General features: G+C 45.2%; 1 protein-coding gene across 6 annotated transcripts in view; it reads right to left on the bottom strand.

The window, feature by feature from the left end:
- LOC147135051 (MAGUK p55 subfamily member 2-like) overlaps positions 1–21188 on the bottom strand; it is a 161663-nt gene that overhangs the window by 54903 nt on the left and 85572 nt on the right. For all 6 annotated transcript variants that reach the window (XM_086055159.1, XM_086055161.1, XM_086055158.1 and 3 more), the window contains 4 exons: positions 20570–20681; positions 9782–9850; positions 9513–9674; positions 3517–3716 (listed from right to left, as the gene is read on the bottom strand). In XM_086055159.1, the coding sequence (XP_085911285.1) occupies positions 3517–3716; positions 9513–9674; positions 9782–9850; positions 20570–20681 (543 nt within the window). The remainder of the gene's footprint in view (positions 1–3516; positions 3717–9512; positions 9675–9781; positions 9851–20569; positions 20682–21188) is intronic.

Raw genomic sequence — 21188 nt, forward strand, 5'->3', positions numbered from 1 at the left:
AGCCAGGGCTGGGCAGCCCGTCCCTGGGCCGGACCGGCCGGGTGCCCATTTCGTGGGCGGGGTGGGGAGGGCGACAAATTTTAAAAAATGGCTTAACTAAGCATGGCCGAAGGTGTATATTAGTCCGGCCCGCTATCGGCCCTCATGCGTGTGACGTGCTCGCGAGGTGGCCAAAATTAATCTCAGCCTACTCGGTACGAGGCTTATTTTTAGGCTTCTTTCTACTCCCGCGTCGGCGCGAGCGACAACTGCTGTTATAGGGATTGTGGCATTGCCCCCCCGGCCCCTCTTGTAATGGTATGCACCAGTTGCAGGTGGGAGGCGCGGGTTACGTGACGTGACAATGAGGAAATACAAACGCTTGCGCGCACGTTGCTGTCTCACATGTTGCGATGACAGTTTCCAACACGGAGACGGATGCACCACGCAGCTCGTTGCTGCAAAGTAAGCATAAGCAAGCTACTCACCCACGTTCCCCCTTAGCCGCCACCTTCCAGATCATTTTCGCAATAAAATTAAATGCATTAAATGCAAAACAACTTGTGTCCACGAGTATATTGCTGAGTCAACTCAACTGACGTTGGCACATCAAGGTGGAGTTCATGCACTTCTTCTGGCATTCACTACTTCCGGAAATACGGCATAGCAAACTTGCTGTGTAGAGGGGTTTGCTGGAATGCTTTTATTTTGAAGGCCGGGAAGAAGAGGAAGTGGAAAATAAATAAGTAACTTGTTGACTGCCATTTCTGGTGGTCTGTTGAACCCAAATAATTCTACAATACGAAAAAAACCAACCCCAGGGCTCGCAATGGAAGTAAGCACGTGCAGTTTGGTAAGTAGTAAAGTAATGTAACAAACTGAGTTATCTTTGTTGTGGTTGAATTCGTGTTTTACAGAGTTAGGTTGTTTCCAAGCCTGTTGAATGCGTAGCGCGGCTCGCTGGATGGGAGGGGGTGCGGGCGAGAAAGGAGGAGCGGAGGACGAAGGAGAGAGAGTGTGTGACTGGGTGGATTGAATGGCTGCTATACTTGTCTTGGCGTCAGCTACGTCCCACAGTAGCCGGTTGAATGAATAAAAACACGTTCATTGAACTACGATTGATGGCGTATCATTGGGAGACGCTACAGTACTATGTGGCACATTTTGAAGCGTTTCCACAGCGGGTTTGAATAGTAAATTAGCCAGCTAATGATCCTTAAAAAGCCTCTGCCGTTAGCGTCTCTCCCGTAGCGACGTCAATCACGGACGCTTTTTTTTTTTGGTTCGGGGGGCGGAACGGGGCGGTGGCCGACAATGTTTATGAATATAGCCGGAGGGTTGCGGCCGGACCGGCAAAAAATGGTCAAGTGCCCAGCTCTGATTCTTTGCAGTATTCAGCATAAGCCCATTGTCCCTGCTCCATTGTATGAAATCAGAAATCACCCTCCTGTACTCCCCCTCATTGCCCCCTTCCACACAAGCCACCACAGCTGTGTCATCAGAGTACTTTTGGATATGGCATAATGGCGACTTGTAGGCAAAATCAGAAGTGTACAAGGTGAAGAGGAAGGGGGACAGCACTCTTCCCTGAGGTACTCCGGTATTGGTCAGTACAGTGCCAGAGACCACGCTCCCAAGCCTCACGTACTGTGGCCTCTCTGTCAGGTAGTTGGTAATTCGTGAATGAAGGCTGGTTCCACCCTCAATTTCTCAATTTCTCAAGTTTTAACCTCAAAATTTGAGGATCTACAGTATTGAACGCGCTTGAGAAATAAAAAAAACATGAGCCTCACATAACCCCCCGTGCCATCAAGAAATGACAGGACCCTATGGACAATATACAGAATAGCATCCTCCACTCCCATGTTCTCCCGATAAGCAAATTGTAATGGGTCCAGTGCCTGCTGCACCTGTGGTCTCAGGAGCCAAAGAAGAAGCCTCTCAAGGGTTTTCATAATCACGTATGTCAGGGCCACTGGTCTATAATCCTCGACACCTGCTGGCCTTCCCACGTTTGGCACGGGAACAATGCAAGAGGTCTTCCATTTGCTTGGCACCTGCCCCGTCTGAAGGCTCCAATTAAAGAGTGTGCACAGGGGAAAAGCCAGCTGTGCAGCACACTCCTTCAGAAGCCTAGGTGGAATTTCATCAGGACCAGCTGACTTGCCGGGACGCAGTCTACTCAGCTCTGCCCTCATCTTGTCCACTGTGAAGTAATCACTGTGGGCTGCAATGGTGGAACAGCCGCTGGGTGGAGCAGAGCAGGAGACCGCGGCAGAGGTGGTGGAGCAGCCACAAAATGAAACTGAACAGGAGGCCGCAGCAGCAGTTGTGGGACAGCCACAAGAAGAAGCAGAACAAGTGGCAGTAGCAGCAATTATGGACCATCCACACGGTGAAGCAGGACAGGAGGCCGCAAAGGTGGGACAGCCAGTTAGTGAAGCAAAACAGGGGGCAGCAGCAGAAGTGGAACAAGAGGTCAGTAGAGCAGAGCCGGATGCAGAAACAGCAGGAGGAGAACAGCTACTGAGTGGACCAGGACCGGAGGCCGCAGTAGTGGTGGAACAGCCGCTAGGTGAAGAGGCTGTGGCAGCACGGGTGAACCAGTGACTGGGTGGTGACGGCCAGGAGACAGCAGCAGTGGTGAAAGAGCTGCTGAATGAAACAGGGCAGGAGGCAGCAGCAGCAGGGGTGGAACAGCTGCTGGTTTGGGGAAGAGCTAGAGGCAGCATCAGCAGAGGAGGAACAGCCGCCGGGCGGATGTGGAGGAAGGACACAAACAGAGTCAAACCTGCTGTAAAAGCGGTCGAACTCATCGGCCATGGCGGTATCACCTGGTGTCACACCCCCCTTCTTGTAGCCACTAATGGCTCTCATGCCTCTCCACACTTCTCTGATGTTGTTGTGACTCAGTCTCCTCTCCAGCCTACATTTGTAGTGCATTCATCTCCCACTTCAGCTCCCGTTGTACCGCTCTAATCATGCCTCTGTCCTTTGCTTTGAAAGCCTCCTTTTTCAAGTTGAGTTGGTGCTTGAGGCTGTTTGTGATCCAGGGCTTGTTATTGGTAAAACACCTTACAGTCTTAATAGGAGCGTAGTACTCTTGTAGTACTCTTCCGTACCAGCAGATGGTTTTCACGCTGTTCTAGTTAACAATGTATAGCACCACATTTTGTGTTAAATGTTTCCCAATCATCATCTATTACACCCTCGTCATCCTGGAAGGGGGATTACCGGCATCTGTGTTTCCTTCTCAAGGTTTCGTCTTTTTTTCCCCCCATATTGGGTTTGTTTTTTTTCATTGCCCTCTTGGGTGGAGGGAGGGGGTTAGATCAGGGGACGTCATTAATATTTGTCAATTGTGGGCCTGTGAAGCCATTTGAGACTCTTTTTTAAGGGCCGTCTAATTAAATTTGGCTGACTTGTCTTTGCAACTTTAAGCATTGGTTATACACACAGTTGTTGACAGATTTTGGAACCCAGTCACATTTTATGTCAGTCATGATAAAGAAAAAGTGTAATTATATTTGTTTGTACCTGAGGGTGGGCATCCAGAATGCAAATTCGTCCTGCTTCCATAACCTCATGTATGGAGTCAATTTTGATTCCATACAAATTGCCATCATACTCTCCATATTCAAGATAAACGCCATTCTTAATGTCAGCCTGCATCTTGCTGCGGCTTGTAAAAGCATACATCCTCTCGCATTCTCCCTTTTTGGGCTTTCTGGAAGTATCTGCAAAATTCACACAAACATGCACGCACCCGCATACACGCACACACACACACATACACGCACGAACACAATGCAGAATTAAGAGAAGCTTTCACATGAGCTCTATTCTAACCAACATAGTAAAACATGTGAGCACACACACACATGCACATTTTTGTTGAAGTTTAGATCTGAATAATAATCTCAATCTATTTGCCAAAAACCTTTGCACTACCTGTGTTAAATTGGTGAGAAGATCTCTTTATCATTAGCATTATAGCATTATCCCCTTTGGGGCTGGTAGCGAAGTAATTATTATCGGATTTATTAGCTTTTCAGCAGTGACCACAATCCTGATGCACTGTGGATTTAAATGGACACACCTGTTTAAATGCCAGATTTTGTGATTTTTTTCACCAACCTTTAACCCAGGGCTGCCCAAGTACAGTACTCGAGGGCCCCTATCCAACCTGTTTTAGATGTCTTCCTGCTCTAAAACACCTGCCTCAAATGATCAGGATAGTTATCAAGCTTCTGCTAATCTTACTGGGCCCTGCTTTAACCTGTATATCTCAACTGGAAAAAAAATATTTTATAGAGGGGAAGTAAAAACAATCCATCCATACACCCATTTTCTTCCACTTATTTGCAGCTGAGTCAGGGGGCAACAATTTTAGCAGGGAAGCCCAGCCAATCCAAACAGCTCTCCTAGGGGTATCCCAAGGCATTTCCTGGCCAACCGGGAGATATAGTCTCTCCTGCATGTTCTGGGTTATTCCGGGGGCCTTCTCCTTGTGGGACGTTCCTCAAACACCTCTCCTAGGAGGTCTTCAGGAGGTATACAGATTAGATGCCTCCTCGAAGCTTTTATTAGACAAAAGTCCAATAATGGAACACCGCCCAGGTTTTGATCGAAGGGCGGTTCCTTCAAGTCACGCCCTTCCAGGTCTCACTGTCATTGCTCACGTGAAGATTGAAGTCTCCCAGCAGAATGATGGAGTCCCTAGCATGAGCACTTCAACAGCACTCCACCAAGAACTCCCAAAAAGTCTCTGATGTCCACTCAATGTTGCAGCAGCGTTTCAACCAGGACAGCCCTGGTTAGGAACCTCGGGCAATGACTAATCATGGCTCAGCTTCAGAAAACAAGTCAGCCATGATTGCTCATTACCTGAGCCCTGAGCAGTTGTGATGTCATTTTCAGTCGACAGAAGTGACAAAATGGCCGCGCCCAGAGATGCCTAAAAACGGGTGGATTGACTCTCATTCCACAAATTTATCAGAATGCCTTGTTTAACTAGTAGGCTTGCATAGAACATACTCTTGAAAAAAAATGAGCCTGGGTTGACTTACCCTTTAAGTCATTTTTTGGCCAAATTGTGAAATCTGCATAACTTTACACTCCTTCCATTGCTGCATCATCCTGCCTTCCTACTGATGTCCTTGGGCAATCATATTTATTAGAATCCAAAAAAGCTATTTGCCAAGCCATCTCTTTGACTTTGAGTTTTGATGCAACAAACAAATTGGCACAAAGCATGACCAGGAGAGCTCGGCTATCCACAAGTTCTTTAATTCATTCTCATCTCGTAAGAGTAATTGTTTCTTACATTTTCCAGACACAAAATTATTAATAATAATTTCAGTCAATTAAATCAAATATGAACTATGTATTTAAACTCTGAACCTCATTTTTTGCTAGCAAGTAGCTAGCAAAGACGTTCAAAAATCAATGTATTTCTTGATTAGGAAAATCACATTAGCTTGCATTTTCTATTTCCTCAATTTGTTTTGGACAAATTGGTAAATAGCCAGAGCTGGGCATCGTCTCTTTGTCCCCGAGTTCCCGTCTTGCATATTTAATCGATCCACGTTGGAGTCAGTCAAACGGCGTCAAGAATTGACTTAACCACGTCACACGCAGATGCCACACTCCTGACACGTGCCTGAATAGGAAAAAATAAAAAAATAAAACAGTGTTGTGTACCACAGACACAATGACATGTTCCCCATATTCTTTTTATTTCACCCATCACCACACTATGCGTGTCAGTTGTTTTTGTTTGATATTTTTTCTTCATTTGGCGTGTGTCTGCTTGTGCGGCGCCTGCGTGACGTGAAAATTACGTTCTCGACGCCGATTGGCTGTCGCCGACGAGGGAGGGGCCAGGACCACGTGGGACGATTAAATATGCAGGACGGGAACTTGGGGACGGAGAGACGATGCCCAACTCTGTTAATAACTAACTAACTTCTAACTAATTAACTAACTACTATCAAAATGTCACTTTCTAGTTAGCGACTTTATATAGTCACGGAACCCCTCCCACTTTCCATGTCTTGGTGGGAGTTAACGGAGATACCAGACACAAAATTTTAAAAAAACGGCGATCAATCAGCACCAACATTTTTATGGACATCTCTATTTATGTCCACTACAACCTTTGAAAATATCACAATTAACCTATCCATGGCTGACTTATGAGAGAATAAGGAAATTAGTGTTGGGTCGTTCTCGAACAATTCGTTCAGAAAGAACAAATCTTTTTAGTGAAGTTGAGTGAATGGATCACTTCAATTGATTTGTTCTTTTTTTTTTTTAAATATACCTTTATTCAAGCAAAGAACAAGTACAGAAAAGAGTCATTCGCTCTTTTCTCAGTTCATTTGAGCTCAGCGACGCGCATGTCATCAATCTTCGCAAACAACCAGAGCTGGGCAGTCCGTCCCGGGGCCGGACCGGTCGGCCCCTTCAGGGCGGGGGCTAATAATTTTTATGAGTAAGTGTGGGGGGTCGAGGCTCAAAGGGTACCCAGGTCATGGGTGGCGGGTCGCGGCTGGACCGGCAACAAAGGGTCAAGTGCCCAGCTCTACAAACAACCAATCAGCAGCCAGCGTCAGATGGAGGAGGGATTTTATGAACATAGTGCCACACTATTGGCGTTCACGAAGGAATCAGTAAGGTAACTTCCTGTCCATGAAGAATCAGTGACGCAACTTTCCGTTCGAGTCAGTGAGTGAACATTCTGCCATTTCCCGTTCGGCAACGATTCAGTGTGTGAACGTACTGCATTTCCCGTGCAAGTGCAATTCAGTAAGTGAACGTACTGCATTTCCCATTCACGAACGAGTCAGTGAGTGAACGTTCTGCCATTTCACGTTCGCCAACGATTCAGTGAGTGAACGTAGTGTACTGCCATTCTTGTTCATAAATTATAGCTGCAACGTTTTTGATAGTAATATTAATAATAATACAAATGCACAAATTACAATTACTGCAACATCTGGATGAGCACAATAGTTTTTTTTTTTTTTTACTCACTCCGTCCGTGCCAGGGAAGAAGTGGCGTGTTCGTGTGCGGGTGGGGTGTTTGTGTGAGGTGGGGCATGGGGCGGCTAACGATTTGGTGAATGAATCTTTTGAACGGTTCTTTTTGATGAACTGATTCTAATGATTCAGTTCACTTAAAAGAACTGTCATGCCTATCACTAGAGGAAATGAGCATCTTGCATGCAGTTTCTCTCATACAATATTTGCTGTTTTGATAAGTCCCAACATGTATGGTGCAGAAATCTGTCTATCCCCCGTTCAGCTCCCCCATTCAGTCATTCATTCATTCATCCATCCATCCCTCTATCCATCCATTCATCCATTAATGTTTTAAAACATTAAAAGGTTATCAAGTAGCCATTCTGTTCCAATACAATTCCTGTTCCAGTGTTTGTGTTGCAGCTGTAACTCGTGTGTGTTTGTGAGGGCATGAAGAGGTGGGGTGAGTCTTTCAGTTACTTGTGCGTTAGGTTAGAGTTAGTATATGTTCAATAGATGCCTATTTGAAAACACGTTCGAACATATTTTTCAATTTGTAGGGGGCACTATTGAGCCATTTTTGAAAAATTACACAATACTCTAATAAAATATTTATGATTTTGTCAAGCTTAATGTGTGTGCAGCTTCATGAGTTTTCATGCATGTTAAGAGAGTTGAAATTAGCGTTGTTTTCTTGGCAAACATTGTGTAGCCATGGCAAAAGCGTTTCACAAAAACTCACAAACTTTGTGTTTTAACGTCATGAATGCCAATCACTGCTCACTTGTTTTCTGAAGCTGAGCTATGATTGACCGTTAGCTGAGCCCAGAGCGACTGCAACGTCATTTTCAGTTGCCAGTAAGCCCTCTGAGATGGACAAAACGGGTGGATTTAGCTATTTAACTCATATTCCACAAACACAATATTAATCAGAATGTCGTGTTTAGACAAGCATAGAAATATTATTGTAAAGAAACATTTGGGGTTGGGTTTCTTCTTTAAGAATGAGAGAGAAAAACTGGTTACGGTAAAACATGAAGAAACAACTTGGTTAATTTGGTTGAATTTAGAAGAGTGAAACAACTTTGGTTATGTTATGTTTGCATTTACTGTATAGAGTATATAACAGAAACATGCCTAAGTCATGAAACATTCTGCTTAGTGTATCGGACTTGATTTTTACAAATGTTAATATATTGTACAATATTAAACAATAAAATATCCATGTCACAATGAATGCTTTCTCTAATTGATACACATTAACCAAGTATTTCCATGATTTAGTATTACGCTTTGAAAATCTTGCGGGCGGCGCGTAATCGTGAAGAAGGTGGTATGACGTATTCGAGCCACATCTCTGACTTGCCAGCTGTGAAATGTGCTCATAAATGGTAAATGGGCTTGTACAGAGCGCTTTTCTACCATTGGTACTGAAAGTGCTTCACACTCTACCTCATTTACCTACTGATGATGCAGCATCAGGAGCAACTGGGGGTTCAGTATCTTACTCAAGGATACTTTGACATGGTCACAAAGGCCGGGGATCGAACCCCCAACCTCTGGGTTGGGGGACGACCACTATCACTGATCCATGCCCCACAATATTTTTTATTGATATTGTAACAAAACACTCAATCAGATGTGTGAAGAAGTAAGAAAAAGGAAAAATAACATTCAGTAATTGCTTAACAAATAAGTGATTTTAAGTGTAAGGGACTTGAAAAAGGGTTACCCTAAAAACTATTTCAAGAATGAGTACAAGTACAAATAATGAGATTCCGATAATTACTATGGTAAAAACATAGTAAAAAGGCCTCAAACAACTCAGAAAACTCGATATTTTCGTTCGCTGTGGTTTTTCTTTTGATTCATCTTGTTTTCCTTTAGTTGAACAATAAAAATGAGCGACTGATACTTACCGACCGCTTGCCGTTGCCAATTTCAGAGTCCGAATACGACATGGCTGGGCCAGTGATGTCACACACGTACTGGGTCAAACAGCCAGTGGGCAGACCCAGCTCACAAAAATATTGAGCTTTCGGCATCTTTTTCGAGGCCTTTTCATTACGTTTTTACCAATGTAATCGTTAAAGTCTCATTATTTGTACTTGTACCTCTTAAAAAAGTTTTTAGGGTACCTTTTGTGTGTCCCCTACACTTTAAGTCACTTATTGTTAAGCAATTAATGAAGGCTCTTTTTCTTTTTGCTTACTAGTTCACACATCTGATTGTCTTGTTACAATGTCAATAAAAAATATTGTGTTTGTTCTTGTTTTCCCAAAACATGATTCAGGCAATCATGCTATGTGGCATTGTGTTTTGTTATACATGGTGTTGAGTAAGAATCCCCATGAATTATTTTATGTGTATTACACATTGAGAAATTAGTACTAAAATGAACACGACACACACACGAAGAAAAGGTATGCTCAGTTCGATCAGAAGGGAAGAGGTAATCTGTGAAGTGTGAGCTGTAAAGAATAATATGTAAAGTAACAATTTTGTACACGGAATTGTGGTTCCAAAGAGATGAGGATCTTTCAGCAGAAGCATGTTCTTCAGTCTGCGCCTTCCTACACCTTGGGCACCAACCAAAATCAGAGTTTTCCTCTTGAAAGGAGGGACCTTGGCCACTTCTTCGTAGAGCACTATCTCATGTCGATCAAAGTCTGAGACAAAAAGCCAGTATAATCGATTATTAAGATAAACTTGAAAGGATATTAGAGCATAGGCCATATTGATATACAGTATTTGCAAATGAAAAGTTTGCCTGTACCTGCATTTTTTGTCGTCACATACATCATTTTTTTCTTTCTCTTCCCACCAACAGCTGTGCATAAATTTCCTGTCACAAGATATGTGAAAGACAAAAAATATTACAAATTAGAAAAATGATAAAGTAATGCAGTATAAACTATTAATTTCATCAAAACACTTCTATTGTTGTTGGGATTGAATGTATATTTTCTTTTTTTTTTTTGTTACTGTTTATACCTGTGCATTAATGATGTGACTCAGTGTGTGTGCTGCTGAGAGTGACTGGTGACGTCACGTTGCATGTGGGAGCCCGGCACTCTCTCTCTGGATGTGGCCGAGGTAAGACACGCACGCCGCTCTCTCCCAGTAGCCGCGCTAATTATTGTAATAAAGCTCAGTATTACAGCTGATGGCTTGCGCTATGGTGCTAAATTCTTTTAGTAATGATAACCTGAGTGATTTTGGGCATGTGATGTAGTCGCTTGGTGACATTTGGGGCCATTGTCCGTTGACGGACTAAGCTAATGTTGCTAACGCCGATTAGCGCGGTGCAACAACAGTTCCGTCGAGACTAGATTGGTTCATAATTGTGTTCATAATGTAGTGATTGCTTTGCTATTGATTCAAAAACACACCATGTAATTTATTTAAAGTAGCATTTGTGTGTGTTCGTTTGTTGAATTGTAGTTGTAAATGATAAAATTACTGTAATCTTGAAATATTAAAGTAAAATTATATATCGTCGCAGTCGGCCGAAAACCTCGGAAGTCCCTGTGGTGTCGGGCCGACTGTCGGAGAAATACAATGACAGACAGCGACGCTGACCATTAAAGTACCTTCTGCGCCTGCGTGAGATGTAACACCCCTCCATACCATTGGTGACGGTAGTCACTATTCCTCACGGTTAGAAAAAGACAACCGTAAAGCTATTGGCCGGGAGCGGATTATAAAAACGTAAACAATGCATTCAGCTATACTCCCATGCGAAGCAAACCGTCACGCTCTTGACACAGTATCGTGAAATACTTAACCCTCGCTCTTGTACTTGTATGAAGATTAAGGCAGCAAAGGCGTGCTCACTGTTTATCTGCATTTGTCACTTTCCGTTCGTGCCCCGTGCGCTGATTCGCTAATTAACAGCCAATCAGAGTGACCAAATGTCATGACTCACGACGCCGATTCAACATGTTGAAACATGACGAGGTCCGACGTTACGACAGTGTTCGCTACATCAATCAGACGGTGCAGTCAGACGCCCCGAAGTTTACAGACGTTCGACATCGGATTGGTGTATCTAGGTTGTGAACACTCGCCAGTTGACTATGTACAGTTTTTGGACATGATGTCATGCACCACCAGATGGAGAGGTGCAGACGTTCCGGATAAGATTGGTACTGTGAAGCTTCCTCAGGCTTTTACACTGTTGCCTTGGAGTGAAGATTTAGTGTGGGGCAAGCTTCCACGCAATGCCCCAATGTCTTCCGGCGGCACAGTTATTGTGGAGGACTGCCAGTCCCAATCCAGACCAACGGACATTCTCTTTGGTCATGTCATCACAACCATGTGGGGTGACCTGATGGGTCTCTTTAAAAATACCAATTTGTCAGCAAAGTCAGTCACTCTGAAACACAACTAAAAAATTACTGATATTTCGGCTTTTGATTTTGATGTCCAGCAAGACACTTGTCATGTGCTGCGTACTGTACCGTAGAAGACTGTTGGGGTCACTGCTACTGACACTGATCTAGGGTCCAGACTTTCCAACCTCAGGTTGGGTGACCTCAACATTGACTCATGCGATGCTAGTCTTAAGTGCAAGTCTTAGCTTGTTGAGGAGTTTCAAGACATCTTCATTCGCTTGATTGTGGTGAGGCTCGGGCGTTTGTGCAACGCATCAGATTGACTGATAACCACCCATTCCGCATGTCATACAGAAGACTGCCCCCAGCTCATTATGAGATGCTCTGCCAGGTGCTCACAGAAATGGAGGAAAAAGGCATCATCCGCAAATCTGTGTGACTACGCGTCTCCTCTTCTTTTGGTGTGAAAGAAGGACGGTGGTTTAAGGATTTGTACCGACTTCAGGTGGTTAAATGCATGAACGTTGAAAGATGCCCATCCATTGCCCCACCAAGCCGATTGTCTCGCTGCACTGGGCTGCAACACTTTCTTCAGCACAGTGGACTTGACGTCTGGCTTTTACAATATCCCCGTGTGTAAGGAGGACAAGAAGTACACTGCTTTGACAACACCTGACAGCTTGTATGAATACCGCAAGGCCTCTGCAATGGCTTGGCTTTCTTCATGCGAATGATCTTAAGTATTTAAGGGTACCTCAACTTTATCAGTCTGCTGAGTTACCTAGATGACCTTCTTGTTTTGGCCCTGACCGAAGAGGAGTTCCTTGACAGGCTCTGACTTGTCTTTTAGAGATTTATGGAAAATAACCTCAATCTGAGTTCTAAGAAAAATCATCTGCTGAAGAAGTCCGTGAAATTTCTTGGTCATGTCATCAGCCAGGAGGGTGTTGCAGTGGACCTCACAAAGGTCGATGTTATCTCCATCATGCCAGAAGCTACCTTTATAGAGCAGGATGGTTGCACACCCTCTGTGAGAAAGCTCAATTCATTCTTGGGCATGATCTTTTTCTACCAAAGCTTCATCCCTGTACGTTCAGCTATAGCAAAGCCACTGTTCTCCCTGATTGCTGATTTGAAGAAGAGGGCGCTTTCAAGAGGTTGACCGCTTCTGATTGCACTCCCGAATGTCAAGAAGCTTTCCACAGGCTTGATCTGATGTACTTCATTTTCAAAAAATTCCAATTCCAGTGTGCGAGCATCCCAACGTGTCAGTACCCCAACGTTGTCAGGGCTGTATTTTTTTTTTCTTCTCCGCAAATAATCATGTTTTTGAGACCCTAAACATGCACGAAAACTCACCAAACTTTGCAGTCTCATCGGGCCTGGTGAAGAATTTGATATTTTAAAGTCATTGTAAATTACGCAAACAAAACGAATCCCAGCCCGTTTGACCGAGGCCTATGAAAATTAGCAGACACACACACACATCCCGAGATGTACAAAAAGGTCCATTGCGGCCATAGTCTCAAGTGAACAGGATGTGAGCTATGAATTTTTAAATGTCTAATTTTGGCCCATTTTTGCACATTTACACGGGGCATACTTTTGCACCCCCTGGAGGTGGGGCTCGATGGCGAGGACCTGCACCCATGGGGCCCGGCCGGGCTCAGCCCGAAAAGGACACGTGGGTCCCCCTTCCCATGGGCTCACCACTGGTGGGAGGGGCCAAAGGGGTCGGGTGCCGTGTGAGCTGGGCGGCGGCAGAAGACAGGGACCTTGGCGGTCCGATCCCCGGCAACAAAAACTAGCTCTTGGGACATGGAATGTCACCTCTCTGGCAGGGAAGGAGCCTGAGCTGGTGTGTGAGGCTGAGAGGTTCCGACTAGATATAGTTGGGCTCACCTCCACGCACAGCTTGGGTTCTGGTACCAGTCCTCTCAAGAGGGGTTGGACACTATTCCACTCTGGAGTTGCCCAGGGTGAGAGGCGCCGAGCAGGTGTGGGCATACTTATTGCTCCCCGGCTTGGCGCCTGTACATTGGGGTTTACCCCAGTGGACGAGAGGGTAGCCTCCCTCCACCTGAGGGTGGGGGGACGGGTCCTGACTATTGTTTGTGCTTATGCACCAAACAGCAGTGCAGAGTACCCACCCTTTTTGGAGTCCTTGGAGGGTGTGCTGGAGGGCGCTCCACCTGGGGACTCCATCGTTCTGCTGGGGGACTTCAATGCTCACGTGGGCAATGACAGTGAGACCTGGAGAGGTGTGATTGGGAGGAATGGCCCCCCGATCTGAACCCGAGCGGTGTTCGATTACTGGACTTCTGTGCCCATCACGGATTGTCCATAACGAACACCATATTCAAACATAAGGGTGTCCATATGTGCACTTGGCACCAGGATACCCTAGGCCGCAGTTCAATGATCGACTTTGTAGTCATATCATCGGACTTGCGGCCGCATGTTTTGGACACTCGGGTGAAGAGAGGGGCGGAGCTGTCAGCTGATCACCATCTGGTGGTGAGTTGTCTCCGATGGTGGGGGAAGATGCCGGTCCGACCTGGCAGACCCAAACGTATTGTGAGGGTTTGCTGGGAATGTCTGGCAGAATCCCCTGTCAGAAGGAGTTTCAACTCCCACCTCCGGCAGAACTTTTCCCACGTCCCGGGGGAGGCGGGGGACATCGAGTCCGAGTGGACCATGTTTCGTGCCTCCATTGTTGAGGCGGCCGATCGGAGCTGTGGCCGCAAGGTGGTCGGTGCCTGTCGTGGCGGCAATCCCCGAACCCGCTGGTGGACACCAGCGGTAAGGGATGCTGTCCAGCTGAAGAAGGAGTCCTATCGGGCCTTTTTGGCCTGCGGGACCCCGGAGGCAGCTGACAGGTACCGGCTGGCCAAGCGGAATGCAGCTCTGGCGGTTGCTGAGGAAAAAACTCAGTGTGGGAGTAGTTCGGGGAGGCGTGCACCATTAACACTGTTTATAGTGGAGATGGGGTACTGCTGACCTCAACTCGGGATGTTGTGGGTCGGTGGGGAGAGTACTTCGAAGACCTCCTCAATTCCACTGACACGCCTTCCACTGAGGAAGCAGAGCCTGGAGACTCTGAGGTGGGCTCTCCTATCTCTGGGGTTGAAGTAACCGAGGTAGTCAAAAAGCTCCTCGGTGGCAAAGCCCCAGGGGTGGATGAGATCCGCCCGGAGTTCATAAAGGGTCTGGATGTTGAGGGGCTGTCATGGTTGACACATCTCTACAACATCGCGTGGACATCGGGGACTGTGCCTCTGGATGGCAGACCGGGGTGGTGGTCCCCCTTTTTAAGAAGGGGGACCGGAGGGTGTGCTCCAATTACAGAGGGATCACACTCCTCAGCCTCCGAGGCAAGGTCTATTCAGGCGTGCTGGAGAGGAGGGTCCGTCGGAAGGTCGAATCCCGGATTCAGGAGGAGCAATGTGGTTTTCGTCCTGGCCGTGGAACAGTGGACCAGCTCTACACCCTCAGCAGGGTCCTCGAGGGTGCATGGGAGTTCGCCCAACCAGTCTACATGTGTTTTGTGGACTTGGAGAAGGCGTTCGACCGTGTCCCTCGGGGAGTTCTGTGGGGGGTGCATCGGGAGTACATGGTACCGAGCCCCCTGATAAGGGCTGTCCGGTCCCTGTACCACCGATGTCTGAGTTTGGTCCGCATTAAGTCGGATTCGTTTCCTGTGGGGGTTGGACTCCGCCAAGGCTGCCCTTTGTCACCGATTCTGTTCATAATTTTTATGGACAGAATTTCTAGGCGCAGCTGAGGTGTCGAGGGGGTCCCGTTTGGTGGCCTCAGTATTGCATCTCTGCTTTTTGCAGATGATGTGGTACTGTTGGCTTCTTCAAGCCGCGATATATGGGGCGGCACAGTGGGTGACTGGTTAGCACGTCTGCCTCACAGTGCAGAGATTGTGGGTTCAAATCCGGCCCTGGCCTTATTGTGTGGAGTTTGCATGCACTCCCTGTGCTCGCGTGGTTTTCTCTGTGTACTCCAGTTTCCTCGCATATTATAAAAACATGCATGGTGGGGTAATTGGACACTCTCAATAGCCCCTAGGTATGATTGAGAGTGTGAATGTTTGTTTGTCTGTGTGCCCCCGATTGGCTGGCAACCAGTTCAGGGTGTACCCCGCCTACTGCCTGAAGACTGGGGTAGGCTCCAAGCACACCCATGACCCTTGTGAGGATAAACAGATTGGATAATGGATGGATGGATGGATATACGATACGATGGGGCGGGGCATCAAAATTTGTGTAAAATATTTCCTTCCTCACAAAGGAGAAAATGCTTAATAACTCCCCTGCACATACTCCATCCATCCATCCATTATCTGTACCGCTTATCCTCACAAGGGTCGCGGGGCGTGCTGGAGCCTATCCCAGCTGTCTTTGGGCAGTAGGAGGGGGCCACCCTGAATTGGTTGCCAGTCAATCGCAGGGCACACAGAGACAAACATCCACACTCACAATCACACCTAGGGGCAATTTAGAGTGTCCAATCAACTTACCATGCATGTTTTTTTTTTGGAATGTGGGAGGAAACCGGAGTACCCGGAGAAAACCCACACAGGCACGGGGAGAACATGCAAACTCCACACAGGGAGGCCGGAGCCGGGATCGAACCCACGACCTCTGAACTGTGAGGCGGACGTGCTAACCAGTCGACCACCGTGCCGCTGCACATACTCCAACAATCCAAAACTTGACCTGTATTTAAATAGCCACGACCTGAAGACATCTATATGATAATATTCTGTAGTACATATAGTGCCATCTTGTGATGACTAGAAATGGCATTTTTACATTTTATTGTACTGCACGGAGCCCGTTGAACGAATCTGACTGAAAATTTGTCAGAAAAGCCTCAAGAGATTGGTCCTGCTCTAGGCCGAATATTGTGACTTTTTGGCAAAGTGCGTGTCCATGGCGGTGCCGCAGTCTGATTATTCCTCATGACAATAAAGCTACTGCAACTTGATGCAGATCTCAAAATTTTTCACATGATAATGATAATAATTGATAATAGTCCAAGTCTGAAGACTTCTCTGAACCTATTTTTCATCGTAGTGGTAGCGCCACCTAATGACTAATGGAAATAAATGTTTTATTCTTTGATGTTTTTCTCCAAGCAGGTTAACCAGGTCTACCTCATATTTGCTCGGGAGAGTGTTTAGACCGTAAAATCCGAAGTTTGTGAGTTTTCCCGAAAACGTGCAGTTCGCCAATAAAACGCTCGCTTAGCCCACCAACCCAACCACCCCCCCAAGCCCCCCTCTCTCCCTCCCTCCCTCTCTCCTAATGTGTGTGAACGAGCAAGTTTGGAAACTATAATTTACATTTTTGGTGGGTGTTAGGGTTACGAGGGAGATAAACAGTGGCTTACTAAAAATTCGACGTCCTGTTTGTGAATCATAAGTGTGCAATAAATGAGTTGCTTCGATATTTAACAGATGATAAAGAGCAATTGCAGAGGCTTTGTTGTACTAGGAGCAAGTGCTCTAATGTAATGCATTAGTAGGGAACAAATGGTGAATTTTTTGGCATGGCATCTGACTGTAGTAAGTGAATCCTTGCAAACAGCAGGAGGAAAGTGTATTGTTGGGACAAGGACCTGGATGGTGAGTTCGAGGACGATGGATTATTTAGACGAAACAGAGCAGATAAAATGAGTGGAAGTATTGGTTTTTTTCTGAAAAGAAGAACAGAATGTAAGATTGATAAAGATATGACTATGACCATTGACTACCTGATGAAGACATGACATCTGTTGGGCACTAGGATCATGTGTGGACAAAGTTGACAAAAGTATCACTGGTGCTCCAAAAACAGGGGTAAGAGTCTGGTGGTATGTGGGGACTTTAATAAGGCCTGTCACTATAAACTCTATCAATTACTCCATCAAATGATTAGGTAGGGTTTTATTTAGCATTAAAGTGTATGTATGGTTTTTGGATTTTTTTTTCACAGGAACTGGAGGCATACAATCCAAGGACAACAGCGATTTTGTTGAAGTTTGGTGCCGAGGACTAAGTGGAGCATCAGAGGGGATCAAGCCGTTTCTGTTGCTTAAATGTTAGGCAAGCCCCCTCTCTGTCCATTTTTAAAAGCCATTTGAAGACACATTTCTATTCTTTGGCTTTTGATCCGACGTGAGACTGACACTTTTCTTCTGTTTTCTGGTGTCTACTGTACATAGTAATTTGTGTTAATTTATTGCTTTCACTTGTTATATTGTTGCTATTTTGTAATTGTAATGTAAAGTGCTTTGTTACAGAAGTAGCGATTATGAAATGCGCTATATAAATAAAGTTGTATTGTATTGTATGTGCCAGAATAAAAGGAGTAGTTGTGTATCAATGATTGAAGGGAACTGTTTGTTGGCCAAATATGTTGAGAAAAAAAAAAGTGAACTTCTGGATGGATCTGTTTCAGTTCCAGTGTATGTGAGTGAGGACAGTATTCTAAATGCAGTGTATTTCAATAAATGGTATTAAATTGTGGGATGAAGGGGTCACTGAGGATGGAGAGATACACTCGCCTGAGTTGTGTGCGGGCAGCATGGGATGTGTCAGTGACTGTGTCTGTGTGTGTACCGTGCGACTGGCTGGTGACCAGTTCAGCTTGTAGTCCGCCTTTCGACCATGGTCAGCTGGGATAGGTTCCAGCAATTCCCGTGACCCTTTACAGCAAGGGTAGAGAACTCCAGTTCCTCGAGAGCCATATCCTGTTTTGGATCTCTACCTACAAGAACACACCTGACTCAATTGATCAGGATCGTTTCAGATCTCTACCGAGCATGCTGATGAGCTTATCCCTAGAATCAGGTGTGTTGTACGAGGGAGATGTCCAAAACAGGCAGATATGGCTCTCGAGGAACCGGAGTTCCACAAATTGTGGGATGAACTAACATCAAGCATTCCCAAATGAATTATAAAAAAGAATGCTCTGTAAATGTTTAACCTGTCGTAACGTTAATTAGTGAGTTGATTTTGGTAATAGAAAATGATTATTTGTTAACTTTATTATTACCATAAATAATTATTTCCTTTTACACATTTGCATGGGAGGCATGTTTGTATTTTGGGGATGTTCATTGTATTGGAGCCTTAGTTATCAGGAGTATCAATCGTGACAGTCTTGGGGAAGGGCACCTGCCCTACCAAGCCACCCAGTGGGAGAGGCGTCTCGTCATGCCTGTGCCGGAGGTTCAGAGGCTAAAGGACTTCAAAGAGGAGAATGACATTGAGATAGTCTAGTTTAGGATCCACGATGACTGATTAAAATATAGGTTGTTGATGTTGCTTGCTGATGTTCTCCACAAGTTTCATTGCTCACATCGGGAACACAAATAAGACACACACAGTCCATTATAGGGCACATATTTTTGTTGTATTGTTTTGACTTTTCCATGGTGTACTGCACCACACTAGTGAGCCCTGAAGTTAATGGCAATTAAGGGGGCAGGTCCAAGGGGGGCGGACCCAGGTCCGAGGGGGGCGGACCCAAAACATTGTAGGGGATTGCGTGCACATTCAGGATTTTTGCATACACAAACAGGGGGTGGGGTTAACCGACCTTTTAGACTTTTAGACTTTTAGATGTACATTCTTTTTCAAAAATGCTCAAGGTTTAGTAAACAGGGGGATTGCTATATTAGACCTCTTTCATATGGCACATATGATTAGACAGGTGACTTGAGCTTGGCCATTGTGTCGCTGTGATCTTTCCTTTTGCCTCGGCATCTTCTTATCTATGACACCTTTGGCACACTTATTAATTGATTTCATTTAAAGGCCTAGATAGACCAAAACGACGTTGGCCAACAGTGACAGACGCTTACCCCCTGTGGCGTCCGGCCGGCTGTCGGCACGTCACGCTGGAAAAATACACCACAATGACAGACAGCGACGCTGACCATTATTGTACCTTCTGCGCATGCATAAGATGTGATACCCTTCCATACCATCGGCGGCGATGCTTTTAATATATGAATTGAATGAATTAAGACACCAACGTCAGTCTGCAAAGTGGTGTCGGTGACAATCACTCTGATTGGCTGTCAGCCAGGAAATGCAAATCAGTGCATAAGATAGATGAATTTGTAAAATGTACAATTTATTTCAGTTCTTTAAAACAAGCAATATTGTATTTTGAACTGTATTGCATGGTTGAAGTAAAACAAATTTTCAATGTTTAAAATGCATTACTCTTTCAATTCTACAGGGAAATATGATCCTTTCCATATATATTAACTTTTTTTTTTCAATATGTTGCCTTAAAATACACCGATTCATTGTTAATCATATTACAGATTTTTTAAATTAATGTTAATTTCACAAACATTTTTTACAGTGCAGGTATGATAAGCTCCTCGCTCACGGTTCTCCAAGCCTAGTCTCTTTTTTTTCTTGTCTCGGTACTTGTAGCTTGTAGCTGGCCGTGTCACATGTAGCCCAGTAAATATTTTATTTTATATTTTGCCATTTTAATTTTGTGAACATTCTCATAACTCCACATATTCTGTTTAAGCAATTCAAGGGTTATTTCTGTGCATTATTAATCTACATTGACCATTTTGTAAATATGCTTGTTGGTTCTGCATTGTCTGTTGTAGCAAGTGGGGCTTTAATTAATGAAACGCACAGTGGCACTTGTGTGAAGTAGCTGCACTTTCCCGGCAAAGCAGAGACAGCTTCTGTACGGGAGAAGATCCTGTGTGAATGTGACATGATTTCTCTTGCTCTATCACAGAATAAAAAAGTGTTTGTCCTGACTCCTGGGCAACTACATCACCCATAATGCATAGTGATATCGGCCCAATGCGCTGCTAACGAGATCGCTACATACTAACAGGCTGTGTGCTCCTCATGATTGACAGCTCAGGTAAAATGACAGATGACAATCAGCTGGTATTTGTAACCTTTGCACCGACACCACTCTGTCTTTCTTTCTGTCTTTCTATCTGTCTGTTTTAATTCATTTTTTGCTTCTTACCTTATGTCCGCTGATAGTGTAGTGGTACACGCGCCTGAGTTGTGTGCGGGATTCCCGCTCAGTGACAGTGTCTGTGTGTGCCCTGCGACTGGCTGGCGACCAGTTTGGGGTGTGGTCTGCCTTCGCCCATTCACGGCTGGGATAGGCTCCAGCAACTCCCCGCGACCCTATATAGGATAAGCGGTTTGGAAGATGACATGACATGCTTCTTACCTTGGTTACCTGGAGGAATCAGTTCCACATCTCTCCTGACAAATGCTTTTCTCTTCTCTTCCAGCACTTGACTGGGAATCAGCCCAGCAGTTCCACCCTCCACATGACATGCCTGAAAAACACACATAAATGATGCATATATATACAGGATGCGGACATCAGGACAGATACATCGAAACACTAATTGAAAAGAACGAACATAAAGAATAAAGCATGAAATGGCTATAACAATAAAAAAAGTACAAAAATAAAGTAAACAAAAATGGCCTGGAAAATGAAGGAAACTTTTAAATCTGAGAAGTGGTGTTGCTACAGTAGGCACAAGACACAAAGAGGAAGGTATGCTGTGTATACATTTCTTCACCATTGGTTTGGCTCATTTCTTCAAAAAGAAATTACATTCTCAAAGCTACAAGATCCCCTCATCACCTTATCTTGGTGGAGGGGTTTGAATGTCCCAATGATCCAAGGTGCTAAGTTGTCTGGGTCTTTATGCCCCTGGTAGGGTGACCCATGGTCCTCGGTGACAGACCGGACCAAGGATGGCTCAGATACCCCTTATGATGAAAACAAAAAAATGGATCCAGTTTTCCCTTGCCCGGACGTGGCTCCCTCTGGA

This window comes from Filicampus tigris, chromosome 16, assembly GCF_054856515.1.
Source record: "Filicampus tigris isolate MCC_2025a chromosome 16, RoL_Ftig_1.0, whole genome shotgun sequence".
Classification (NCBI taxonomy): domain Eukaryota; kingdom Metazoa; phylum Chordata; class Actinopteri; order Syngnathiformes; family Syngnathidae; genus Filicampus; species Filicampus tigris.